A 27,693-nucleotide genomic window follows, 5' to 3' on the forward strand; every position below is an offset into this window, starting at 1 on the left:
GTTATCAATGCAGTGGATAATAGAATTTGTCATATTTAACATTTCCCACTCATAGCAATATACAGCCAATGTACAAGTGGCAAAATCTATGTTGGCCAAACCCAGAGAGCATTCAAGAGGAGCACAAGTGAAGACTGAGGTAACAAAAGATATGGCGAGCCATTTAGTAAACCATTTTTTTCAACAAGGAATTGACTTTCTAAGTGACTGAAAAATTACACGAACCGAACCATTCTTAGATGGCAGATGTTCTGGATTTTGCAACTGCTCGGATTTGCTCCAGGAGGTCTGAATGAAGACCTACCATTAGTATAAGAATAGAAGGACCCTTGTGAGTTTACTCATGAGCAGGGGACAAAAATGCAACAAGAAATCTCCCCTGGAACAAACTGTATCCCCTCATTTTACTTTCTGCCAATTTAGGCCTATAAAATCAGTTTGATCTCTTTGGGCTTTTTGAGCATTCAAGGTGGAAGAAAGACGGAAGGTTTCTTTTTACTGTATCTGAAGGAAGATAAGCGGGTCTGTAGAGAGATACTACAACATGAAGACAATGTTTCTGCAAAGGAATGTGGTAATAAAACCTTAAAGGACCGGTGCTAGTGGAACGGTTTGGGTTATCAGTCAAGGGGGCCCATGGTATCGGACTCAGAAGAGTTGTGTGTGCGAGCACACTCATGCCAGGCAAGCTGCGTGTGTGCCACCCGTGGGCATCTTTTAGCATATCAGGAGACAGAGGTAATGAATCGGACTGCCATCCGACACAATTCCATGCAAAAACCGTTCCAGTGGCTACGATCTAGAAATGTGTCAGCTGGTGGGCGCACTTCATCACAGCATTCATGGTTTGTAGACGTGTCTACGGATTCCAGGAGTAAACCTTTCATAATATCCTGAAATCATATATTCATTGTATTTCCAGTTATATTACATGTGGCCTTACTAATGGGGAGTTTGCCTAATTTAACATTTTGGTGCATTCTGCACACCAAGAGGTGCATGCAAAAAAAAAAAAAAAACCAAACAAAATTGGTTGGCTTTAATGTAATGATCTCTTCTAACGGCCAAAATTTATAAATGTTACAAGCTGTGGATTCAGTGGACAACCTTAATTAATTGAATGTGCATTTCCTTTCTGAGGAATGCTCTCCCTTCCCACCAATGCTTTCTGATGAAATTTCCACTGCAGCCCCTGAAGGAGGAAGGGGGACAGCCCACGCTCGAAAAGCAGCATGGCCCCCGAAGGATCAGCACGGCTGCCCCATGGAGGCACACCGCCTACGTGCGTGGGCCCCCCAAAAGCCTGCTCGTAGCTCCCCACTTCAGCCGCCCTCTCCGGCAATCCATCCCCGCAGCCATCCCAGCCCCAGGGGACGTCGGGCAGGGAACACCAAGATCGTGCTACGGTTCAGTATGTCTGAGAACTCCCTGCAGATGGTTTCTCCAGCAAGCCTCCCTCCCTAAGCCCCTTGCAGAAATGGCTGCTAACAACACCAAGACTCACACAGATGAGAAGAATTACATTGCTATACTCTTTCCAGTGAAGATCAATTTTGTTTTTCTCAAGGTATCTGGTTAAAAGGGATTCCCAGGGGCCATGCATTTTCCTTTACAATTTTAGGGAAACGAAAAGTCAGTACTATGGCATGGTAATTAATTCTCAGCTGGTTAGAAAGGCAGTGTCACTGCTGATTGCATGAGTCACTAAAACAGTAGAAGGAATGGTGCTGGTGGAAAAGCTGAAGGAAATAAACCACGAGCAGCAGGGAGGTGGGTGTTCCGCAATCTGAAAGGGCCCGAGCGCTCACTCCGGCCGGCTGGTACCGGCCCAGGCAGCCCGAGAACAAAACAGACCACGAAAAGAGGTGCAGACACAAGGAAGTAGGAGGATCTCGGCCAGAATCCAGACGCAAGACATTAACTTGGCAAAAAGCCATCCATCTAATTTGACTGAGCCCCGTAAAGTGAAGTCTAATCTCATATTACAAATGTTCAACCTTTGCTGCTTTTTAAAGTAAGCCCTGTGAAATATTTAAAAGATGGCTGAAAAATACGAACAAGTATGCCCTGTCAGAGCAGATCTTATGTTCACGTCGCCCCACAAGCTTTACTTGAGGTTTACTCAAAGGTTTCTCAGTTGGTTGCACAGCCTGGGGTATAATGGGAAACTCCAATAATTTGCATCCTTTCTGTAATTCCTCTCATGGCACCAGGATGTTTGTTGCCCAGCTGCAGGTGCTGCACATCTATGAATCTGGTCCGCTGGCCAGGGGAACACCCCCCCCCCCCCGCAGACCTTGCTCGGGGCTATTCTTGAAGCGGAGTGCAAAGCACTGACATTTCTGGAAGATGGAGCAGGTGGGTGGGACAGAAATTGTGGAGAAAGCGGGCATATATTCAGGACGGACTCCTCAAGTCTAAGCTGTATTTCAGAACATGAAAACACTTTGATGCAAGATAGTTAGCGGGTGACCCACGCGACTGCAACACCTGGCAACCCAGATATGACCTGCTGGTTTGCCTGTTCTTATCCAGACAGTACTAATTCCAAAAATATGCTATGTGAGAAGCGCAAGCTGCATGGCCAAGAGCATTCACCCCAAGCAAGCCCCACGAGACTCGCAGAAATAACTGGCACGGCGATGTGCAGGAGGGGAGGGGATACTCGGTGGACTTAAAAGTGTTTCTAAGTCGTAACGCTCCCTGGTGGGCCCAGTGGGGAAAGTATGTTTAGACTCAGGGAAGCAAACCATGGTGGGCTCACGTATTCTGGAAAGGGTGGTTCTGCACCTGTGAGGAACGCGGGGGATCAGATCCAGACGGTGCTGGTCTTGCTTTTGCCCAGGAAGATGAGGCGGCCTTCCAGGCAACGCTGAGTCCCACTGATTGCAACGCAAAGCATGCCTGGCAAAGTCTCTCCCTCGCCTAGACGACGGGCCCCCCTTGCCCCCACCGCAGACAACATGGCCCAGCTTCCCCATCCTATTTTCCCTGGAACCCAGGTCTCTTGAGGGCCACCACTCTCGGTGGGGACTGGTCAAGACCCAGACCTGCTTCTGGGAGGAGGATCCTGTGGGAGCGGAAGCAGGGCCTCCCAAGTGCCCCTGCGCCCTTCCCACTGGAGTCTGGCCATAACGCCGGAAGAGCGGGTGTCTCACACCGTACCAAGAGACAGCCCAGTTCACATACTGTGCTCCTTGGCTTCCACGTGCACTTTTGATCTTGTTTATTCAAATACACAGTTGTTTGTGTTTTCAACCACTGTTATTACCGTCATTTTACTACAGGTTACAGTTTTTAAGTTCCGTTCTATGCTGCCTTCAGAGGGTTGGTTCTAAAGGGCAACTTGCAAAGAAGAAATAAACGCCTCAGTTTTGGGTAGCGGAGCCGCGGGGGAAGTCCAGTTGACTTGAAGTAAAGGAAACGGCCCCCGACTTCTCCGTGGATAAAATGCTGTCTTTATCACAGGACTTGCTTTGCAGTTATACTAAACGCCAAGTAGTATTTTCCTGGCACCACACAGAGAAATGGCCGACCAAGTGGTTGTTATCTTGCAAAATACACAACCCAAGGAATTCTTCCTCTACTGGCAGAATACGGTATAGATCTGGATGGAATCTACTAGCTGGCCCCAGAGCTGAAGGCTGCTTTCTACCCCTACCCCAACACAAAAGGGATTTTTCCTTTCATTTCTGAGACATACTGGAACCGAGGAAAAATCAAGCCCACAAGGAACAAAACAGGAGAAAAGATGGATGTTCAAGCAGATGGACATTCTTCCAAATTCAGCAGCCTTAAACAGGAACGCTGCTCTTTCTTGGTAATGGATTAGTTAACCCAGCACGAGATGCCTTTTCCATCCTCCTCCTCTATGATTCATCAGTCTTTTGGATGAAACATAAAACCAAAGCCCTGCTCACTTAACATCCAAAAAAGCAAAACAAAAAGCAAAAACAAAAAAAAGCATTTCTCACAAAACTTAGAGTCGCTAGTGCATATGTTCTGGGCCAAACTTAGAGCTCATTCTCTCTATTCAGATACACGCGCTCGTCCTACCAAACACTCCATCTGCAATTTCAATTAGTGCTTCCATGCTCTGCTAGATGGCAAACAGCAGAAGTCAAAGCCCTGGTGTGCTCATTAAGATTTCTGACCGTTCCAGCGGAGTTGGTGAAGAAGTTTTCTTGAAGTTCAGAATCAGGAGTGGGAGAGATTATGATTTACAATGTGACTATTTTTAACAAAACGGAACAAACCCATTTTGTTAAATCCTGCAAATCTACGGCACTTCACTTATTTTCGTGGCAAGACTGCTTTGCAGTAACATTTTGCAAAATCCAGCAAATCGTGATTTAGACTCCGAAGCAGGAATCCGACATTAAAATGAACATTTTTTTTTTTTTTTTGCTCTGGTGTTGAATGTTCCCTTACGAACAAGAAGGAACCAAATGGAAAGCTTGGGGACATGAAGTAGATCCGGGGTCAGCAGCTGGAGGTGAGGTCTTCTCCATGTGGTTGGAATCGGGTCAGCTGGAGGAGACAGCTCAGGATGCTTTCCCAGAGTTACAAACCGACTCACAGCGCTGGCTGCCTTGGCTGGATGCAGGCCTGATTCTTACCTTCTGGTTATGGCAAGCTCGGCTCACACTGGCCCCATGACTGCCTGCGAGGCCCTGCAGAGGGGCTGCCGGATTCTGCCCCTCGCTTTGCCCACCCAGACCCAAGAAGACCTCTCTTTCCAGCTGCAAAATGTCGGTGCTCATATATGAGCGGTAACCTGCAGACCTGCAAATACACCCTGCAAGCAGATCGACAATGCTTTCAGCGATTTGGGAGGCAGTTCCCCAGAGCGGCTGTGTGCAGGTTCACTCAGAAGGAACTCCTGCCGATTTCTGCAGGGTTTCTTCATAAGGAGGCATCAGGCTGCAGGTTTCGTGGTTCCAAAGATCCACGTGCCGGGCTTTGCCAGCAGGGCTTTTCAGGGAATCAAAGCAGCTGAACGGATGATTCCTGGAAACCTAAAAGCTCTCCTTCTGGTTTGCACCAGGGAGCTATTGTAGAAGTATCACAGCTGCTCAGAGAGTTTCCTTCCACACCTTGGATGTGCGGGACAAACAGCTCAGGCGTCAGAAACGCAGTGTTTACTGAGAAGCAGGCTTGCTGAAATCAACAGGCCCTACCTCCGGGCAAGGGCACAGCCACGGTGCCTCTCAGTGAAAGGTCAGCGTATCGAGCACCAGGCTGTGGCCTTGCATAAGCGCTCTTTGGAACGGTCCTGGCGAGCAGATCTTTGTTTTTACAGCGCAAGGCAAATATTTGCAAAAGGGCGAGTGCCGCCATGACATCCTAAAGCAAAGCAGCGCTTGTCGGAGGAGCGAAACGTCAGTTTCTAAGAAATCTGCACGGCTGAAAGCTGAATAATCCATCTTCAAGCGCAGGCGTGGCGGTGGGGAAGCCGGCAAGCACCGCGTCCTGCTCATGTCCAGGGCTTGTGCCCAGACCTGCCTTCGCGCAATGCCTGCCAGCTCCGTTTGCCTCCCGAGCGTGGCTTTCGTGCAGGCCGACGAGCGCAAGCCTCGCAGCACGGGCCTTCTGAGGCCCTTTCTCCAAGCGGCGGCACAAAGCAAGGTTAACCGGCTGTTCGAAGCGGCCGTTATTCCTCCCCAGCTGGAGAATGCGCTTGCACACCCTTGCCTCCCAGCTCCATCAGCCATGTGCAATGAGAACACTCAGTCTGCACACCCACCGGCACAGCGGGTGGGGGGGCCGCTGCGGCAATCCTCCCCCGAGAGCCTCGGCAGAGGCGGTGGCAGGGATCCTTTCCCCATTTCTTAGGCGTGAAGTGCTCACACCACGCATCAGCTTCCATGCCATGTCTGCCTGGTCCACCCGTGTTACCAGATGATCTTCACCTGGCTGAGTGCCTAGGCCAACACGAACAGGAATAGTGCAACTGAAAGCTGAGGTCGCTACAAGCAAGCCAAGAAATCAGTACAGATGCATCTGACACAGATGGGCCGAGTCTGCTAAGAATCGTGTTCTGCCCTTGAAAGGTCTCTGCTACACCCACCAATCCCCAAGACTGCTCTCAGCATTCCAAGTCAAGAACATATTTAACGCAGAAGCCCCCAGATTTCGATGGAACTTACTTCCCAACATCTGAACATCTGAACCTAACATCTTTTCTTTTTCCTTCTTTGAAGGGATTTTCAGATTATTGCTTTTTTTTGGTCAACTGATATGGAATAGTATAACCATTAACACGAAAGGTGCAAAGAACAGGAAAAGGGGTCTTTTTAAAGGAGGGAAAGGCTGAATTGTGGCTGTTGCAGGAAACTGTGTTAACACGCTGAAGTGAGAGCGCTGTTACTGTTCCCATCCCATGAACCTGCCTGGGACGCAACAGGCAGGCCTCCCTGGTTGCGCTGAGGAACAAGTGGCACGTCTTGTTGTGATGGCGAATGACTATATTCTGATGCGAGACTGCCAGTTCGGAGACTGACGCACCTTCCCTCCAGGGAGCCTGGGCAGGTAGTCCCAGCTGCGCTCTCTCAGCTGCGGGCTGCGAACTGGTCCGGACGGCCCCGCTTCCTTTCTCCAGGGGCAGGCTGGCACGGTGGAATTTCTAAGCCGAAACCCCTGATCAACAATGGCACTTTTGTTTCAGGACTCCAATTCCCACAGCTTTGTCGGAGCACTCTTTAAGTTTTGACAGAATACATACATATATGCTTGGCTTCTTCTCCCATCTGAGCGACAGCCAGCAAAAAGCTGGCCGCGGTGGTGGGACAGCCACGTTCCGCTCCGTGTGGGGCATCGTTCCCCGCTGCAGCACCTCCCTGCCCCGGAAAGGAAGCTCTGGAGCCCTGGGGAGAGCGCCGGGGGCTCCCCAGTCTCGGCCCAAGCGAGGCGAGCACAGAGCTTCCGGGGCCGCCAGAAGGGCTGCGGGAGAACGCTTCTTGGCAGCCCTGCTCAGCTCGCACAAACTCCGAGCTGCCAAGTTGCTATTTAGGAATCACAGCCGCTCTTCCTCTCCTTCCCCTTAGAGAAGAATCTTCCTAGCAGGATGGTCTTCTTCAGGGAGCCTTCCCTCTCATGACGTGCCCGAAGTACGACAGGCTTTGCTACTTGGTTCCACACCAGCACAGGCCTCTGCCTTTTCTGCACTCCCGGAGAATCATGGCGCCGCCTCTGGCCCGGACAGGAACATCCCTGGGCGGCAGTTCGGGGGGCACCCAGGAGCCCTGCCCAGGCACTGCGGACATCCAGAGGAACTGACCGCTCGGAGGGGCTGCTTCCCCACCCACCGCTCTCCATGGGAAGGCTGGCTGAGCAGGCCACCGGGAGCCCCCCGTGCCCCAGACACCCACCCCTCACACAGTGTTCCAATATTTTGGCTGAGTAAACAGCGAGACAAAGATCTGGGCCTCAGCCAGAAACCGGAATGCACATGATTGAAACTAGGCATGCATGGCAGGAGCTTTCTGTGGGGCTGGGGGACTTCTTTCCCTCAATGAGATTTGCACTTAAAGGGATCCTGTGCAGATATAAACATCGCGCTGCAAGAGCAGCACAGCAAATTAATTCAACACGTTGCTTTGCTGCTTTGTCTGCTGCACTACGCAGAGCAGGCGGATTCTGTTTGAAGAACCCCTTCCTGCTACGGGTGTGTGCATGCAGATGCGCGCCCCTACCGCCAAGCCACTGCCAGAGCGCTCCCCCCTCCCTGCAAGTCCCTGGAAAATCTCTCTTCAACAGCTTTGATACACGCGGAAGCCCAGTTGTGAAGGACACGTGTTGCTAATTCCCAGGATCGAAGTCCCGGCGTCCTGAGCTGCTTGCTGCAAGCCATCAGTGTGTCTTGGGACATGAAGTCAGCCATGCTGAGCCCCCTTCACAGTCAGCAGAACACCGGCTGGACCCAATCTCAGGCCAACAATCCCAGTTCCCGCCCTGCTGCTTACTGGGGGGAACGTGCTAGCAAACATTACGGGCATGATCCACCCGAACAGAAGAGCGTTCGTGTGCCTCAGATTTCCATGGGGAAGTCAAGAACAGACTTGCTCATTCTCCACTGCAAACAACAGTGGACAGAAGGATGTGAGGACGGCTACGGATTTAAGCCACGAATTTAAGCCTGTAACTGGGAAATGAACCTGACCAGGCGCCTGTCCCAGAGATAACCCGTTACCACCGGCACTTCTGGAGCTTGAAGCCTGTTGGCACACCACGGACATCAGAGAGGGCGATCTTGGCACTGAGGAGCGTTGAAGCCTCCCTTTCGCCATTTTCATGTTCCTTTTATTTTGGAAAAGGTCAAAGGGCAAGTTGTTCCAACTCAAGGAACTGGGACCTCAACAGCCTCTAGGAAACTCACCCTGTAGGTGCTCCAAAAATTAAAGCAGAAAACCTTTCCCATCTTACAATTTCCTGCTAAGTATGTAACTGCCAGCGATGCCTGGAGTTTATGAGGAGTACCAAGGTATGCAAGCACAGGTCGCGCAAGCGGCTCTCCTGCTCTTCGCATCATCGCTGCAGCTGGTGAATCAATTCGGGAAAAGCAACTGATGTCTTTCACAGCCCCCTCCTGTCCTTCCCACACCTTCACTCCCGTGTTCGTTTGGCGGAATTCAGGCACACACAGTAATGTTTTCCTTACGCAGAGCTGAGTTCCCAGCACTCTTCCTAACCCTACAGACGGGTCAGATAAAGACCGGTTTCAGTCGCCTTCCGCCTTCCTAAAATGTTTCCGAGAGAAAAGCGACGGCACTGACATTCCCCCTGATGAGAGCGCGCATCAGAAGGCATACTGGCCGAGCGTCCTCCAGCAAGCCAAGGCAGAATCCTGGCTCTTTGCCCAGGGCCGTATCCCCTCTGGGCCAGGCTGCCTCTGCAGAGGAAATGAGCTTTCTCCTTCCCTTGCCGGCTATTTGCCGTTGTGTGTTGCCGGGGAGCAGAGCGAGAGGTTGCCGATTCTGGCTTGATTTATTCCTTTAAAAAGTAATTTCAAAGACACCCTGAAGTAGCGCCCTCCCTCGCCCTACAGACTGAGACTAACATATAAACAGCGCCTTAATGAAACATGTTTCTGGACGTGAGCCTGCAGGCCAGTGCCGCGGAGGCCGAGAACGCCCCTGCAGGTAGGCGTCTGGCTGAAGGGGCGGGAAGGGCTTGGAGCAGGGCATCTGTGGCCTCGGCCCGTGCCTGTGTGTGCGATTGAGACAAAGCAGCTTTCAAGATGCTTTTATTGAGGGGGGATGAATTTTAAGATAACACAAGTCATCTGGCTCAGCTGCCTGGTTTCCCCTCTGGAAAACCACAAAACATTCTTTGTGCTTCCCCCTCCACCAGGAGCGAAATGACATCACTGCCACTTGCGGGGCTCGGTGGGCCAATAAAAATAACAGTGGCTGACCAAGCGCGCTGTCGCAGGAATATTTTTGGAACCACCCCCTGCATTCCTGCAGGTCCCCTGCTCCCTCGTCCAAACATATCCCGGCCTCAAAATTCCTCACATTTTCTGCACCAGTGTTTCTTTTGGGTCTGCACAATGGCGCACTTCTTCGCCTGAGCTGTGCTTGTGTTTGGAAACGGAAAGAGCGAGACCACAGTCCTGAATAACCCCTAAGGGAACTCGCAGGGGCCCGGTGTTACTTCGCAAGGCGGGGGAGCAGGCTGCAGAGGAGCGCGCGTTTGCCCAGGGAGGTTTGCTCCTCCAGGCATTTGGAGAAGGTGGGCCAAAGTGGGCCGGCTGGCACCACATTCCTCCCCTCCTGCGGAGTGCCTGGACGGACCCGCAGTCGCTCATCCCCGTGCGGCATCAGCTGCGTGCATGGGCTGCCTTTGGGCAACCTCAGCAGCAGCAGCAGCAAGGCCACAACAGGAGCCCGCGTGCTTCACTGCAGTGATTTTTGGGAATGATGGGGAGCAGCTCGATGGACGGGCAGCGCCCAAGCCTCGTATTCCCCCATCCTTCAAGGCAGGGAGGGCAGGTGTGTGCACAGCTTTCGACTGAAAAACTCTATTGTGAACTTCACAGACGTTCCTCTTCCAATGGATAACTGAATTTTGGTTCACATCGTGCTTGAAAAGTGCCAAATTCATTAGGTGTGCATTAAAATGTGTACCAAATGAATTTATTTCCCATCCCTGGTACCAACATGAATTTAATGATGGTTTGACAGAGCTATGGACATGTTTTGTCCATCCCATGTATATACAAACCGAAGAATCACCTCTAAGTTGATGGAGATGCAAGTGAACAAGACTGGCCAACTAGCAGCCTTCCAGATGTTTTGGCCTACCACTCCCATCATTCAGCACAACTGGTGAGGCCAAAACCTCTGGGGAGTCCAACGGATGCCTTCCACAAGTGCATCTTTGCTCTCAACTTCAGAACTGGTACGGACTGAGCGACCTGTTGGGAAAGGCCGCTCAGTCTTTCAGGACCATCTAATGACAACTTGATTATCATTGGAGCAATTGCCAAAAGGGTGTGCCAAGACTTTTCAAAAGGCATTTTCACCGAGGTGGTGGGAATTAACTTGAAAGGGCAGCAAGAGCATTTGGACTTCATTTTAAATGAAGGCATTTCTTTAAATAAAGTCCTGTCGCAAGACATGTACTTGAATAGTCGAGATGATAATGTTGAATATTTGGCATTTAAATTCTAGCAAACAAAATCCTTCTGGACATAAATCTCAGGGACAGGCTGACCTTGGTCTCTCGTCTCTGAGGAAAGAAAATAGACCTCCACAAGGCAGAGCCTGCAACAGGTCAAATCAGTCCTTCCGGAGCAAAGCTTAGCTGTGCATTAACCATACTTGCTTGTGTGGTATCCCCTAAAAGGCTGCAGGGACACAACCTTTCCATCTTCACCAGGAGCACGGCAACGGCTGCCAGGTGTGGGACTGTTATGGGTAACCACTGGCAAAGATGCATAGGCGTTAAACATCCCAAATTACTGTCTTGCAGCCGTTGGGGCACTCTGGAAATTGCTTGCCAGTTTTCACATTCTTCGCCTGCAGAATACGTCATGTATCCTTGGGAAAACGCTGACACACAATGCCAATCCTGTCTTCACAAACTGTCTGTATTGACGGATCTTCGAGAGCAGATAATCTAAGGTCCTGCCCAGTGTCGAGGCATTCTTCTTAAAAAAAAAATCTGCTGTTTGCAGTTTCCACGTGAATCTTTCATATATTTTGACTCCTGATTTCTGCAACCTTCTGGAGTGTGGGTCCCATGGGCCCACCGGGCCACCACGCCCATTCATCTGGTGCACCATAGAGGGTTTGGACTCACCGCGTGCACGGCAAGGCGGCCACTTGCTCGTGCGGAAATCAGTTTGGACTCATTTGGAGAAAAGGATGGCCGTGCATGGCCGTGCACCCCCCAGTCCGGCCCGGCCCGGCCTGCGCCCCCGCCCACACCACCTTGGCAGCCCGCACCCGTCGCCGGCACCTTTCAACTGCCCCCGTTGAAAAAGTTTGAGGTCCCCTGGTCTAGAGCAAGGATTCGATCTGCTGAAGCCTTTAAATGGTGGCTGCGTTTATATTTTCTAGCAACTACCAATAGCTACCTGTCTCCGCCGCTTTCAGAGATGTACGTTAACCGACAGTCAAGAGAGATGGAGAAGGTGCTACCTAGACTGGGCTTCTCTGCAGAGGTGTTGGGCAACCACAGGCTGCAGAAGCCCCAATTTTTTGTTGTTCAGAGATTAATAGACCTGAATCTCCAATACCTGAGGACAGCTGCTAAGGACACCAGCTCTCACTCTTCATCGGAACTGCAACAATTGCTGTCATGATGGATTAACTCCGGCCCCACACCTGTACGCGGAAATTATCCCAAAGCAGAGAGGGCATTCACTTGCCCGGTTTAATATGCTTCCATCAGCACAATTAAAAGGACTCTTCAGCAAGGCCCCAGTCAATGGACAGGTCCATCCCTGTGGCGCTGGAGCAGTAGAGATGGCAGAACACGTTCTCCACACGGCAGTTTTTTTAGAGAATGCCGAAAGAAATGGATTAAGCCATTAATAACGGATCTCTATGGGAATCATTCTTCCACTCTAGTATCTATTTGTTTAAGAGACATTGCCAATTTTTTATGACTGCAATGCGGATTAGGAAAAATGTGGTCACCCGCTTGAGTGAAAATATTGCATAAACTGTACTTGCTTTAATTATGTTTTAAATTTTCTACTGCTATTTTATCTGTATATTAATCTTACTGGTCTGTGACCGTAAAATAAAAACTAACTAAAAACAGTAACAACAACAACAACAACAACAACCACCTTCCAGCTCTAAGTCTTTTGCTTTCAACAGGACTAAAAATAATAAATTGACGTTTTAATGCATGCATCGCAGGGAAAGGTCCTTCCTTCATTAATCGCACCCTTCTGGTTGCTGAATCGCTGCCAAGTGAGAGGGCCGGGAACAGTCAGGCTGCTTCATGGGGCCTCACCAGCCTCTCAGGCTCTCCCGGAGGTTCTGTTAGCCAAGCTGGCTCATTTTTCCGTGATTTCGGGAAACAATTGCCTTTTGCTTTTTCTCTGCTGTCTCCAGATTCCTTAAGATTTTTTCACAGTTTCCAGAAAACGAGACAAGTTGTGTAACGCTATATGCACAAGGTGAATCTAGTGCTGTGGAAATGTCATGGGAATGCTATTTTATTATTTTTTGCTTCAGGAGAGAACACCAGCGTTGCCTAAATTTTGAGCTGATGGGCGAGGGGTGAATCCATGATGACTGGGAGGGATTTTCCTGCTGCTTTAGAGGCCACAAAATGCCCCGCTGCTGCTCTGCTGAGCGTCTCTGGCGCATCCTGCAAGGCGAAGTGGGGAAGGCAAGGGAAACGGTGCCGGTTCCACTCCCGGCATTTTATGCCAAGCTCTGTCTTGCCTTGGCTGCACCGTCCCGGCCTCCAGAGCAGCATTTCCGTTCATCCATGTCTGTAAGTTGTCCGAGAGAGGATCCCGGGCCGGGGGCCCATCCAGGAGCGAGGGCCCTCAGTTGTCTGCCCATCCCTGTGGGGCCAATCCGGATCAGGCCTTCCCCGCTGCAACTTGCACTGCCAAAAGAAGGCCCCGCTCAATGGGCACCTTTGGCAAACGCAAGACGAACGGCAGACCAGGGAGGCCAATTCGGAGTGCCCAGAGGGGTCACCTCCCTGCAGGAATCTCCCCAGTACCCAGATCAGCATCCGCGGCCCCCCGGAGGGAGCCCCCCCTCAGGAAACAAGGGTGGCGACAGGAGGCAGGACCTTTTTGGGAGTGGCACCGTGATGCTGAACCAGACCCCCAGAGAGGTCCGCCTGGCGCCCTTGCTGTGTTCTTTTCGGCACCAGGAGAAGAACTTTTTATTTCGCCAGCATGTTAATTGCTAATCTGATTTCAACAGTGTGTATTTTAATAGCGAATGTGGTCTGCCTTTTAATCATACGTTCTGCCAGGTTAAGACTTAATAGGGCACTTCTTACTGCTATTTGATTATGGGTTACATGGGGTTTTCGATGTTTTATATTGTTTTTACATGGTTTTACATCTGGAAGCTGCCCAGGATGGGATGGACTAAAAATCAGATTGAGGGAGGGAGGGAGGGAGGGAGGGAGGGAGGTTCCGACAGCCCACCTGTCCATCAGCCCCGGTCAAGAGCTGGGATCTCGTGCCAGGAAATCCCACTAGGACGCTGATGAGCCTCCATGCCCGTCCTGGCGTCCCACGTCCCGTTCGCGGCCCACGGAAGCATCTTGCCGCGGCTGCAGCCACCCAACAAGCAAGCGGCCAAACCGAGCGCAGGGACGCCTGCAGCCCAAGCAGCCCCCAAACGCGCCTGCGCTGCCTCACGGCAGAGTCGTCACCTGGCGCTCGTGACACGGCAAAGCACCGCACTTTCTGAGGCAGCCGAAGCCCCTCTTCTTTTCGGCGCAAAGCTATTACGATTGTGCCCATGAGCATATCTTTTTGGCAAGACACAGAAGTTTGAAAGTAATTTAGACTAAGCAGAGCTTTGCAAAAATGCTCTTATCTGTGACCTTGCATTCCTTTCCCATTCTAATTTTTTCCATCTTCATTTCTCTTTCCTTCTACCAAAAGACATAAATCCAACATTTGAAAGTATATTTCATCATCCCTCACGAAAAGAAAAATGTGCTTGAGCCGTCTGAAGCCCGTCTCTGAAGCTGCCACCTGCAAGGGCAGCCCGCGTGGCCTGCGATCGGAGAGGGCTGCTTTATGCCTGAGGCCCTGCTCTTCAACACCCCATCGCTTGTCAGCCCGGCTCAGCCACACCGTCTGCTCCCGGTGCAAGCATCCGGCCGGCCTCCTGCCTGGGAGCCTGTCTCTCCCTGCGAGGACCGAGTGTCCCTTGGCCCGCCCATTCCCAGCATGGCCTTCTCTCCCCCTTGACCCTTGGCAGTGCCAACTCCTCCAGCTTGAAATGGGCCTGCCCCACACGCCGGCCGGAGTCACCAGGACTGCTGCCCAGCCACACTCGCTTGCTCGCTCGCTTATTTATAAAATTTGTATGCCGTCCAATTACTTGCATCTCTGGACGGCTAACAACATAGGTAATTTGACAACCCACTCTGGCTGCAAGTTAATAAAATGCAACGATAAAATTCAATATTAAAATATTGATCGAATAAAACAGTCTCAACCTGGCGCCGAAAAACATATAACGACGGCGCCAGGCGGACCTCTCTGGGGAGCGCATTCCACAGTCGGGGCGCCACCGCAGAGAAGGCCCTCCCCCGGGTGGTCTGTCTCCTGACCTCTTTCACGGAGGGTTCCCGGAGGAGGGCCTCTGCTGCTGGCCTCAGGGGGCGGGAGGGCAAATGGGGAAGAAGGCGTTCCTTTAGGTAGCCGTTTGACTGTGAAAGAGGCACCGCAGACGGATGGTGGAACAACCCTCTCATGTCTCGGTCCACAGCTCGGGGCAAGGTAAGGGCCACCGTCTGCTGGGCACCCCCTGGGCTGTTCTGCAGACAGCCAGCGTGCAACGGCTTACAGGCTCGCGTGATCCTCGCAGACGCCCACTGACTTCGGGCATCAGAGCTCCGGCCATTAGTCTGAAGGCTCTGGGACTCAGCACACACATGACCCAGCTTTATTTAGGTTCCATCCCACAGCCAAAGTTCAATGCGCATCTCACGGTAAAGCAAAAACAGGGGCCCCGGGTGGTGTCAGGCTTGGGGAGCAGAATGGGGCAGGCATCGTTCTGCCTGGTCCAACCAGTCTTCCCTCTCCCCTCCTGCCCCCGGGGCGTCACAGGAGCAAGCTGGTCCCTGAGTCTTTCCAGCACTTATTATGCAAGGACCCTTCCCCAGAAGCCCTGCCTGCAAAGCTCCGCATCAGAAGGGAGGCACGGCGGCACGGCCCACGCATCACTGAAGGGCTTCTGCCCAGGACCTGGATGCCGCGCCACTCCAGCAGCAGTTCGAGCACGGTCAGAACGGTTGGGATCAGCCCGAGACACCGGCGTGCCCTTGTGCAGAGGGGGACAGGACAGGCGTGAAGGGGTATGAGCACCTCCGCTCCCACATCGGGCTGCCCCGACCACCACCCTGGCGCCACGTGGCTTTGAACAGCCCTGTGTAACCCGACAGTCGATAACATGATATGGACAGAGAGTTAGACGTGCCGCGCTTCCCAGGACAAGAGGCACACAAATGGTTAAAAGAAGATGGAAACCGGCCTGGATTGCTACTTCTGCTCTGCTTTTATCATTAGCTCGACCAGAGAGGACGACACTAGTTAAGTTGTGGTAGCAAGAGGAAATCCAGCGCTGGAGAAATCGACATTGATTTAATGTTTACTTAGGATCTGCTCCACCAATGAACTCCAGATGTTGGTTTTAATTGTCACATTCCGGTGTGCCGGAGCAGCATGAATCTGTGCAGGTTCACTGTAAATCCATTTGCCAGAGTCACACTGCATCTCGCACTTTGCCAGTTATTGAAAGAGAAAAGAGGCGCCTGAAACACTGAACATTTGGTGCCGTTCTCTGTGGTGCTGGAAAGCGGCATGAGCTTGTTGCTTCCAGTGGAAAACAGATCCAAGCCCGGCTGGCTTTCCTTTCTGCCCCAACGCGCCGCGGTTCGGGCGGACAGTGAGTGCGGCCACCCCATCCGCCGCACGGGACAAGGGGACGCATCACAGGCGGTGCGAGTGCTGCACATGTGCCGCAAGGGGAGCAGGAAGCACAGCACTGGAAGAGGGCGGGGGGTGAAATGCCTCCCTCGCCCCCAGCCCGCCCCCCCACTTGCTTCTCTCTGCCTCCTTCCTGAAAGAGCTCTGAAAGCTTCAGCAACTCCCTCCAGCAGAAGAACAGCGCCGCAAAGGGGGTCTGGGCCACCCGACCGTGTCTCCAATCCCTAGGAAGTGTGCACGGGCCACACGGTTTCTGAGTGACTCCTTCGTTTTGCCTAATTATGTCTCCACTCACATTTCCGTCAGCTTCACATGAATGAAAAGCCCCATGCGTCCCCTGACGAGTCAGGTTGCGCAGCTTCTGGCCTGGCCTGGGAAGGAGAGGAGTCACGGTTCCATGCTTCCAAAGACTCCCAGGTGCCACGGGTGTCCGCCTGCTGCCCCCGAGCATCAAAACCCTTTCCTCGTGGCTGCTCGGATTCACCCGTTCTGGCTGGCTACTGGGTTCAATATGAGTCGCTTCTCGAAGTAAGCCAGTACAGACGTTCTCTCAGCTGTGCTGAGGCAGGGAACGTGCGCTCTGATGGACAAGAGGAGAAGATGCCTGAGCTCGGGGTGACCACCTGAGCGCAGGGGTTAAAAATAGGTTTGGGGGAGCCCTCACTTCATCAACAGTGGAGCAGAGTGCACAGCCAAGCAGTGCACCCTACCTTGGAAGGATGATCCCGCAGAAGGCGCACAGAATCCAATTTTGCGCCTTCGGGAGCTTGCAGGACTTGTCGACTCAACACAAGGAGCTCCCCCAGCCCTTTGCTCAAAATACTATTTTCTTTTCTCAGGCATTGCTGTTTAATCCAGTAGGTGTATCCAAACAACACGAGAACATGAACCAGTTAGAGCGATTGCACAAGAAAGGTTCCCGATAACCATCAGGCAAGAAAGGAAGAGAGGCGCTGCGCGTTTCGATGACCAGCCCTGCGGAGATCATGTTGCCATTTCCCGCCCTCTCCTGTGAGGCTGGGCTGGCTGCTGAGCGGACGGGGCAGCCATGCGCCACACGTGGACGAATCCTGCCCTGGGGCCTTGCAAGGGCCCAGTCTCCAGACCCCGAGAAGCGGGAGCCAAGCGAGCAAGAGGGGAGCCGTTTCTGCTGCCTGTGGATCAAAGTTTAACCTCTCCTCTTTCTAGAGCCTGGAGATCTCAGTAACATTTAAGCTGACAACCTCGAAAGCGCGCCTGTACTGGCCCACAAGAGGAGTTTGGATAGGGAATGGCAACGAAAGGATGCGATTACACCTCCTTTGCCCACAAAAAGCATCACACGGGGTATTCCCGGCATTACTAACCCAGGATTCAAAACCAGGTTTCCTCCAGAGGCCACGTTCTTTGCCAAAGAGCGTGCTGGGCACCAGAAGAGGGCTTGCGATCACTGGGAGCGATGCAACCAGCCAAAGTGCGAGGGCCGGGCTGTCCTGGGGGTTGTGTGGCCCCAGCGCTCTCCTCCAAAGGAGTCTCGGAACTTCTCCGATGAGAGCCACGGCCAGCGCAGGGAGTCCTGCACTGCAGGGGAAGCCAGATCGCCTTTCTCTACGGCCTGCCAGAGGAGTCGTCTTCCCCTTCTTAACTAACCGAGGAGATGGGACCTTAGACCACATGCCCCCATTCAGAAAGAACATGCCAAAAAGTGCAGACAGAGTAAAACAAGCCCTTCTGATTTCGAGTCCTTCCATTCCAGCAAGAGACTGGGGGAAAGGGTTGAAATTCACATCCGTGTTCTTTGAATGGCAGCCAACCAGAAATAGCCGGGTTCAGCTGAAGGGGGCCACCCTTGCTTCCTTCCAGACTCCACCACTCTGCAAAAAGCCTGAGAAAATCAACCCGGAAAGATGGTGCGTTCCGTGCGGGTGTACACATCTTCACAAAGCACTCCACCCCTACTTCAGCTCAGCGCTCATGTCCATTTCCACAAACCAAGACTGCTCCATGTCTTCTCCTTCCCCTCGAAACAGGGCAGCTCATGTTCCATAGAGAGGGAGCCCAAAATATGCATATATTTGAGACAAAGGTACAGAGGTGAGAAGGGGTGGGCGGGGCGAGACCCTTCCTCTACCGTGGCCCTTTGGAGTGGAAAAGCACTGGTTTGCTTTTCTCTTAGGGGCATTGTTTGATGAAAGGCCCGCCAGCCCAATTTCATTAGGGTGCAAATAATCCCATTGTTCTTCTCTGTTTGCTGTCCTTCCGAACCGTCAGGCGACGTCACAGTGTTCGAACAATGGACAAGACTGGGATGTTCTTTTCCGAAGGTGCTGGCCCGCGGCCTTCTCGGAAAGCAAATATCGCTCTCCTAGCCACGTTCTGGCTTCCCAAAGGTTTCTCTTCACCAAGCCAAGGTGGGATGAACGTTGTGCTCGGCAGCTTCTGGATTTTAAGATTTCAGATTGTCTCGGGGCAGGCAGGGGGCCTCCGCCCGCCCTCCACAAGCAAGGGAAGCTGCGATGTTTTGGTGCCGGTGGGCTGACAGATGCCCCGAGCTTTTAACCTCTTGACTTCCCAGCCTCTTAGCCGCACAGCTGCCCTACTTTACGCAAAACCCGGCATGGGGCAAAGCTGGCCACGGAGACAGAACTACGGCCGTGGCACCCCTGAGCTTGGCAGCAAGCACAAACGCTGCACAATTTGGGTGTTAACAGATATAAATCTGTCGTCGTGAGCAGACTAAACATTCATCATCTTATTCACAGAAGGAGGCTGTGTGCAATTTGTAGGGCACGGAGTTCGGAACAAAGTGCACCTTTTATAAAGCTACTAATAAACGGGTGTTTGTGAGAAACTTAAGGCCTTGAGGAGAGAAAGTCCATATGAGTTTTGAATGCTTTCAGGCTCATAACGCCCTGTCCCTGTTTTCCCGTTGCTTGCCAAAAATTTGTAGCGTAAACATTTAGGTTTCTAAGCACATAGAAAACTTCAATACTCACAAAATGAGCAGGATTGCACAATGTACTAAATTTTAAATAAATTATAGCCCAAGTCCAATCTCACTGATATAAGCCATTTTTATGGCAGAATCTATCCAAGACAGTGTACAATATTTAAAACCACAAAATGCAATCATGATTCAAACAGCAATGGGGCAATTTTTAAAAATCAAAATTAACAGTTCAAACTAGATTAAACCATTCAATTGTAGGCCAAGAAAAATGAAGAAGCATTTAGAACCTGTGTAAAGTCCGGTAATGACCCGGTCCTCATGCTCTCCATTCTGTTTTGACAGGTGGGTATTCAAACAAGGCCTCCCATACCGATCTCAGAATGCAGACAGGTTGAGATGGGAACAGGCCAGCCTCTTAATCATGCAAAGCCAGAAACTGAGGACAATGAAGATCCATCAATACTGGGACTTTATCAGACTCGCACCCGCTGCAGCTATTGCAAACAGAAGCAGAGTTACATGGCACCAATCAGTACTTAATCTGCACTTTCTGAACTTTTGGAATTTTAAAGGCAGTGCAGCACAGAGAGTTTTCAGCAGTTCTGGCTGCAATCCATTAGAGCGTGGACAACCAAAGCATGATCTGTCCTTCCCAGAGCCAGCTCATCCCGGTAAAAGACTCTGGAGTCTGAACCTCCCCAGTTGGCTCAAAATCCAGGACTACGATCAAATGCACACCTGGTCCTTCCAGGAAGCGCAACCCTGTCGAGCACCAGTCGTAAGCCGCCATTCAGAACAGCATTTCCCAACACACAATACCTGCCCCTTGTCTGGATTCGGTCAAGTCATTCATCCCAAGGCAAGGATGAGGCTCCTGCTCAAGGGCTGGGCACCCTCTGTGCGACGAGCAGATGGGCGCGAAAGACAGAGCCGTGTGCCCCTCTGCCTTCGGACAGCAGCTCAGCTCAGGCCCCTGAAAGACGTCCCCCAGCCGCTTCAGGGAAGGCCATGAGATGAGGCAAGAGGCCTGCAGGACTCCATCAGCAGCAGTCCCCTGCGGTCCAAAGGCCTGAAGCACCAGGCGCGGAGCCCTGTGCACCCAGAGTGGCTTCCCATCATACCCACCCTAAACTGGTTCAGACCTTTTAAGCTCTCCCATCTTTCTGCCTTCCTATTTCAATGCAGAGCCTGCAGAAAGGTTTGAGGGTCGGACTGGGCCTCCAAAGATTCAGATTCTAGTTCCCACAGGTCCATGAAGGCCACTGCACGACTTCGGGCCAGTCACCCTCACAGAGTGCTGCACGGATTGAACAGAGGAAGAAAAACTCTCCAGTGAAGCCTTGGCTTAACCTCTCACCAAATTAAATGAAGCATTCAGCTGCCCCTTCGCCCTCTTCCTAAATGCATATTGCAACTTCCCTTTCCCTGTGCCTCTCTTAAAAACTCCCTTGCTCTTTTACGAGAAAGCTGTAATAGCACCAAATGCCTCTGAGAAAAACCCGCAGCCGGAATCAAGAGAACAAGAGAACACATCCGAACAAGAGAAACGCGTGCGTTGGAAAGACGTTTAGCTTGACGCTGGTTCTGTTCCCATCACCCAATGGAAAGGAAGCCATTTCGTGAACCAGCTCGAGTATCCATGGAGCATCAGGACCGGTTGCCACGCTGCACTGCTCTCCTTCGGCCTAAAGCTAAGAATAAACAGAATTGCCCAGATACGCAGGGCTGATGCGCGGGTGGATGTGGCGGCCCTGTGCGCCGAAGCAGCTGCAAAGGATTGTGGGTCAAACTTCTCCATATGTCTTCAAGGGATCAAGTCCACACTGGCAGCCATTCTGGTTCGCATTTGTCAGCCGCGGGACGGAGCTGTATAATTCGTAATCTGTATGAATTTCATGCTTGCTGCCATGGAAAAAATTCATTTCCTTCAAATTGTGAACAGGTGTTATTGCCTCCTGAACTTAACTCCTCTGTTACAACTTCGCGGGGCGTGGGGAAAGGGAGCGGGAGAGGGGATCCGTTTGAAACGGAGGGCTTTGTGTTGGCCGCTCGAGCGGTGTGGAGAAACACTACAGCTGAGCATGGTAGAAAATCCAATGAAGCTAATAAAACACAAAGGGGAAATCTGGTGAAAGAAAAAAAAAGAGAGAGAGCAAGCGAGAGGGAACTGCTTCAACACTGGAACAGACAATGAAAGTTAACTTAACCCGTTCCACGACTGAGATTTCCTTCAGCAAGAAGCGGCCCAGACCTTCCGTGATCGACAGCACAAATGCATCGGTAACACGCTCCTGTTCCGACTGCCCCAGTCCTCTCTTTGCACCGCGAGTGTCGCCCAGAAACTGCCCCCTTTCCAGGCAAGCACCTGGGCGCCCAGACCTTGCCTCACCTGTGTGGAGCTGCCCATGGACAGCCGTCCCGCGGGGATGAAAGGGGACGTCACATGCTCGCTTGTTCCTTCTGGGCACTTTTCGCAAGCACTATCAACTGAGCTGGCTGCTCCAGGCGCAAGAGTGTGGGGCAGCCCCACAACCCACTGGGCAAAACACACAGGGGCACTTTCTTAGAGCAATAGGGATCGACGAGACTGCTCCTGGACACCAGGGTGGCTCCCATTCCCTTTGCTCCATGAGGAATTTCCCGGGATATTTTATTCTGTGGGGTGAGAAGCACCCTGTGACCTGTCCACCCCATGTTCTGTCCCCAGGACTAAGGGCTGCCCAGGGGCCTTTCACATCTCGGCACCTGCACAATGCCTCAGAAGCACCTGCAAGCTCCAGGCAGAAGCAGCACCCAGCAACACTCTGCGCGCGGGCAGGAAGAGGCGACTCTTCACCGTTCCTGCAGGAAAAGGCTGCGCACTTTTGCACACACATATGATGAGCACAAGCTCCTCATCTTGCAAAGAGATGCAACAGCTACATCTTACAGCTTCAGAGTACTTTCGATGCTGCTATTTGCTTGCTGAATGACTAGCAATGTATTTTTAAAGGGGAATTAAGCCCGGTAAAAGGACTTCACAGGATCAGCTTCCATACAAGCTGTGCAAAATGCAAGGAAAATTGGTTTTCCCAGACTACAGATAATTCTATAGGACAAGGAATTCTAGCACTTAATCCCTGGAATGCTACTTCCGATTAAAGATGTGCTCTGTCTCTCCACTGTAACCAGCATCGTCGATCTTGTGGTAAACCACAAAACCCATTAAGATCAGCTGGGAGAAGAGATCACGCTTTCCGCCCCAGCCGTGCAACCGTTCCATGCGCGGGCACTCCGCCGTGTATTTGGGGCTGGCGGGGGCAGCAGCAAGGCAGGAGCCCGCAGGCACATGGGTCTTCCGTCTTGAGGCTCACAGCGGAGGCAGGAGAATGAATGCCAGAGGAGGCTGTGTGGTGTGACCCATCCGTTAGATACCTGTCATCACCATGTGCCGGGTATGTGTTGCCCAGTGCGCTGAAGTCCAAAGGCACTGCCCTCCTTCCACCCTGATCGGACTGGGTTCCAGGGTGCCCAAAACCAGGCAAACCCCCCAAGGGATACTGAGGGCTCTCCAGAAAGAGTGCTTCCAATTAGCCCTGTGCGTTGCTTGGGCACGTAAAGCCTGAAGACAAGCTGGAGCCTTTGAAAGAGCCGGGGCAGTCACCCTCTGTGCACACACAGAGTGCCCAAGCAGAGTTCAAAGGGAGAGAGGCAAGGGTGAAGCGCATGCCTGAGGCAATCGTGGGAACAGTCGTGCCCGAGTGAGCACTGGGCGGGCACAAGAAACGCCGCTCCTGGGGCATCAGGGAAGACCACGCTTCCCTGGGAGTCGGCCCCGCTGCAATCAGTGGGCCTTATTTCTGAATAGACACATATATAATAGACCGTAAGATATTTTACCTTAGCTTTAGACTGAGGAAAATCACCTTCCACACATTTACCAAAACCTTAATCCATCAGCCCTACGCAGACTCCCTGTTGCTGCCGACAAGCTGAACAGCACGGAGCGAGCAGCCAGAATCTCATCCCGAACTGATGGCGAACACGCCTGCGGACCCGGGTCGGAGAAGGGAGCCAGCCCTGGGCGAGAGCACCCTGCAAGGAAGCCAGAGTCCCTGGGAACAGCACTCAGAGTGCGGTGCGACCAGAGACCCACACTGCAAACTCACTTTGCTCTGTTCTGGGGCTTGTTAATTCTGGTTTGGTTGTGTGCTGATGTCCAGACTAGTTCACCGTAATGTTGAGTTGATCTCACACTTCCTGAATTTTCTTACCGACTTCCACGTACTGTACTGTTTTGCAACCAATTGTGTTTCCCCCTCTGTCATGGGTTTGGAAAAGTTAATGTGAGCTCGTTCTGCATGGCGTACGAGAAAACAGCAGCATATCAATAAGCAGGGTAAACCAAACTGGAAAAATAACAAAGACCCAAGCAAGATTGCCCAAAAAGCAGAAATGATTCCAAACAAATGTAAAGATTGTTATAATAACATAGTATAAATTGTAGCGCTGGTAATAAATACAGTACATTAAAGCAATGCCAAGCTACCATGTTCCCTGCTGATTCCAAACTGGTGAAAAGTTTGGGATGTTCTGATGTGCCTCAAGAGAGACTGCGCTAGCTGGTCTATAGGGCACACCAAGAGTAGAAAACCTTTTCCCATGAAATGCCAGCGACCGACAGGAAAAGCGGATCACAGTTGCCACGGGTGGTGGATGGAACCAGAACAGACCATGGGAAGCCGGGGCCAATGGTGAGCGACGCCCACAGCTTTGCAGGATCGCTTGACACTTTCTCTGCCTCCCCATCCCTTCCGCACACCCAAAATGGGGGCCGTGCCCAGGGGGGCAGTCCAGAGAGCCAGGCTCAGCCTGCCATGGCCTCGGGCTCGCCAAAGGGTGCTGCTGGCTACGCAGAACTGAGTCCGCGGTCCCACGCAGCCTGCAGGTTTGCCACACCTTGGCCAAGCATCCCCATCACTACCACCCATTGCCCTCACTAGACGATTTCCCAGAGAAACTCACAGGTGCTCAGAACAGCCCTGAGTTAAGCACAAACCAAAGTCTACCCGCCAACGGCCCTCTGACCCTTTCCGGCTCTACTCCCTGGCACCCCATGATCCTCCGGATGTTTCCGGAGCACAGCTCCCGTTGGCTTTGCCGGAGAGGCTTGATGCAAGCAGTGGCCCAGGAAATCCAGTCAGCTGTTGCGGTCTTTATGGTTTCTTGCCATTTTTACTGCGTTTTTATAGCTTTTTAAGACCATGCCAGTTTATTATGTGCTTTATTACCGCGTGTGGCCTTGGGAGAGCTTCTGCCCTGAAGCATTCAAGAAACATTCTAAATGAAATAAAGAAAATACTTATCTCTCTCTCTGTTGTAGATTTGCAGGACTAATCATTTTGTCCTGCCCAGAGAGATGAGTTCAGCAAAGAGCTAAGAATTTGTTTCCCAGAAGGAAGTCAGGTGAGGATCAGAGAATAGGGAAAGATGTTTTGCAAAAGTTAGGAAGGACAGAAAAAGGCCCACAAGGGCTGGGGTTTTGCTATTAGGGTAAGACTGAAGAAACGCAAGCATGTGTGCGAAGGTAATTTGGGGTTGGGAGTAGGCCCTGCAACGTTCTAATGTTGCTTCTCCTCTGTCAAAGTACACTGCTTTAAACAAACACTCAGGGCCGGATCCAAGGTCAGTCCCGTGTAGAGTAGACTCAATGAAACGAATGGGACTCATCGCCCAGGACGAACCTCAGCATCCTCGCCCGAGATGCTGGCTTCCTGGCATCAGCCATGAAGCTGTGCTCTTTGCATCAGCACACTCTCGACCCCCCAAAGCTCATGCTTCCCCCGCAGCCCCATTTTCAAGCCACGACAGAAAAAGGCCACGTTCCAGGCCTGGGACTTGTTTGGGGACTGCCTCTGGAAGCCCACCCAGTCCCCGGTGACACCAGGTCCTTCTGAAACATCCCCAGAGCAGGGCTTGTTTTGGGAACACGGCATTCTGGCAGACACCACAAAGGCCCAGCGACCCCTCCTTATCGCCCCCTTTTCCTGTGTGGAGCTTGCTGGGAGCTGCACGCGAGCGATTACTGCGGCACTCCGGCTTATCCCTCACCTTTGGCACCAGCACCGGCTAATCTTATCTTGAAGCTGCTGGCTGCAATGCCGAGATGCGCAGCGCTCGACGCAGCCTTGGCCTTCCTGAAACACCGGGACAGTCGAGTTTTACTGGAGGCTGGTAGATGATTTACAGAGTGGCTTTCCAGCCCTCCGAGAAAGAGCTCCTGCCTCAGGGGACGCAGCGCATTCTCCCTACTCACCCATCACGATGAGGGTATAGTTCACATTCGTGCTCCCAAAGCCGTTGGTGGCCTTGCAGACGTACGATCCTGCGTCCTCACTCTCCACTTCCTTGATCCTCAGCCCCTGCTGCAGGACGCGGAACCTCGTCCACCCGCTGTGGATGGTCCGCCCATCCTTCGTCCACATGGTGAGAGGCGGGGGGTCGCCTTCCACGGGGCAAAGGAGCTTGATCGTCCGTCCCAGTCGTACGCATTGCCGGTGGATCACTTTGTCAGCAACTCTGGGAGGCCCTGGAAGCAAAAGGAAAGAGGGAGTTGCTTATTTAACCTGGTGGCAGAAAGTTCGTAGAATCATCGAATAGTAGAGTTGAATGCAGCCATGAAGGCCCTCAGGTCCAAACCCTGGACCAAAGAATCATGGAATTGTGGAGTGGGAAGGGGCCGTGAAGGACATCGAGTCCGACCCCCTGCTGTTGCAGGACACCACGTGACACCACCCCACTCAGCGGGCTGTCCGTCAGTCAAAAAAGGTGCTACTTCACTATGAATCAGGAGGACCTAAGTCCAGCCACTCCCTGCCAGGGACCCACGGGGCTAAACTGGGGGAGTCGAGGTTCTGGACTGTAACGGGTGCTCTGGTTCAACCTGAGAAGGACAGGCGCATGCAGCATGGGTAGCTTCACCTGGCAAGCAAGACGGGGCCAGTGTGGAGGGTGGCAGCTGCGCCCTTCCCCGAACGGCAGGCCAGCCCCTTTGCCTCACTTCCCTTCCGGCTCCAGCAGAAGGCCTGGGAGGAGGGCGACATGGCCGGCCAAACCCCAACGATCCCACTCACAAGCTCCAGCCACCTTCTTGCGAGAGGAAAGCCCTCGAGAGTCAGAGATGCCCATCGGCACCGATGCATCAAGCGCAGGCGCAGCACAACTGGGAAAGGGGTTTCTCCTTCCCGACCTCCTCCTCAAATATCACAGGGAGCAGGTGGCTTCCCAGCCCCAAACTACCAACTGCTTGAAACATAACAAAACTTGAAACCAAAATTAGTAACAGCACAGGCAGTTAAAACAGTGTATTCTCCTTGAAGAATGTTTGCATGTAGAGCAATTCCCTTTAATAGTGACCAGATGGGCATTTTTAAACAAACCACGGAAATCTTATTAAAGTGCACAGAACGGCTCGAGATGATGCAGAATCGCTGGGGAGCGAATTCATTTCGCTCAGAAGGACACAGGATATCCTTGCGGTGGGGGGGTTACAGTCTACACCCCCCCAGTACAGTGACCTGCACTTCTTTTCTGCTAATGAATGAAGCGTTTCACTCTGGTTCAGGATCAGCCGTGGCTCACCTTCCTGATAAGGGGCTGCACAAGCATGCGCAGGGGAGACCCTGCAAATTCAAGGGGTGGTGCTGCCACCCCCTCCCCCATGAGAAACCAGCCCATGGGGAAGAAGGGAAGTAGCCCTAAGCTTTGCTGTTAGCATGCCCACACTGCTTGTGCAGAACATCCGGTGTGTAAGAGCGTTCAAGGAAGTTATTTTCCTCATCCGTACTAAGCAGCGACGTGGTCCCAGGAAGACACGCTTAGCTCAATCTTCGAATTTCCTCTAACAAGGAGCCCGGTCTAATGCTGGATTGAGAGGCAGCCATTGTGCCGTGAGCCGTGTCTCCTTGCAGCGCCCAGTCTAGTCTGAAATCTCTCGAACACTTGAGATATCAGCAGGGAGGGCTGGAGGAACGGGACCCCTGACGCAGCCGCTGATCCTCCATCAACGTATCCCTGGACGATTTACGGGAATCAAGTTGGGTCCACCTTAAAAGCTCGGGAGAGGACCCATAATCTAGCAAAACAAGTTCACCTTTTACCGCAGCTGCCTGAGAGAAACTTGACTTCAGCCTGATTCCAACAAATTCGAATTGGAAATGCGTTTCAGGGATGGCAGAAGAGTGCCTTCGTAATCCAGATCGTTGGCGCGACAGATCCCGATGGAAAGCAAGTTGCATTTTCCACCCACTCCAGGTTAGCAAAACACGATGCTAGCGGACGACTGTTTATATTACAGGGGTACAAACAGACAAGGAAGGCCCCTGGAACTGTTTAGGACGGCCGCCCCAAAGTCACAGATTCCTGGTTCCCGCAGTTTTTCCTCCAAAGCTCTTGGAGGCAAGATGAAAAAGGCCCTGAATGGCTTCATGTTTAAGTGCCGCAAATAGCACTGAATTGTTTAGAGAAGAAATTTCACAATGGTGGGGTCATTTTGACCCCATTAACTTGGATGTGGCGCACCTCATCCTCCCTGTTCGCTCGAAATGGGACGAAACTAAAGCCCAGGCTC

The 27,693-nt window shown here is 52.1% G+C and overlaps 1 protein-coding gene across 3 annotated transcripts in view; it reads right to left on the minus strand.

Annotated features, from left to right (window-relative positions):
* FGFRL1 (fibroblast growth factor receptor like 1) overlaps positions 1–27,693 on the minus strand; it is a 125,803-nt gene that overhangs the window by 46,842 nt on the left and 51,268 nt on the right. For all 3 annotated transcript variants that reach the window (XM_044448166.1, XM_044448167.1, XM_044448168.1), the window contains one exon: positions 25,381–25,653. In XM_044448166.1, coding sequence (XP_044304101.1) covers positions 25,381–25,653 — 273 coding nt within the window. The remainder of the gene's footprint in view (positions 1–25,380; positions 25,654–27,693) is intronic.

The sequence above is a fragment of the Varanus komodoensis genome, unplaced genomic scaffold (assembly GCF_004798865.1).
Source record: "Varanus komodoensis strain SLA01 unplaced genomic scaffold, ASM479886v1 scaffold54, whole genome shotgun sequence".
In the NCBI taxonomy this organism is placed as follows: Eukaryota; Metazoa; Chordata; class Lepidosauria; order Squamata; family Varanidae; genus Varanus; species Varanus komodoensis.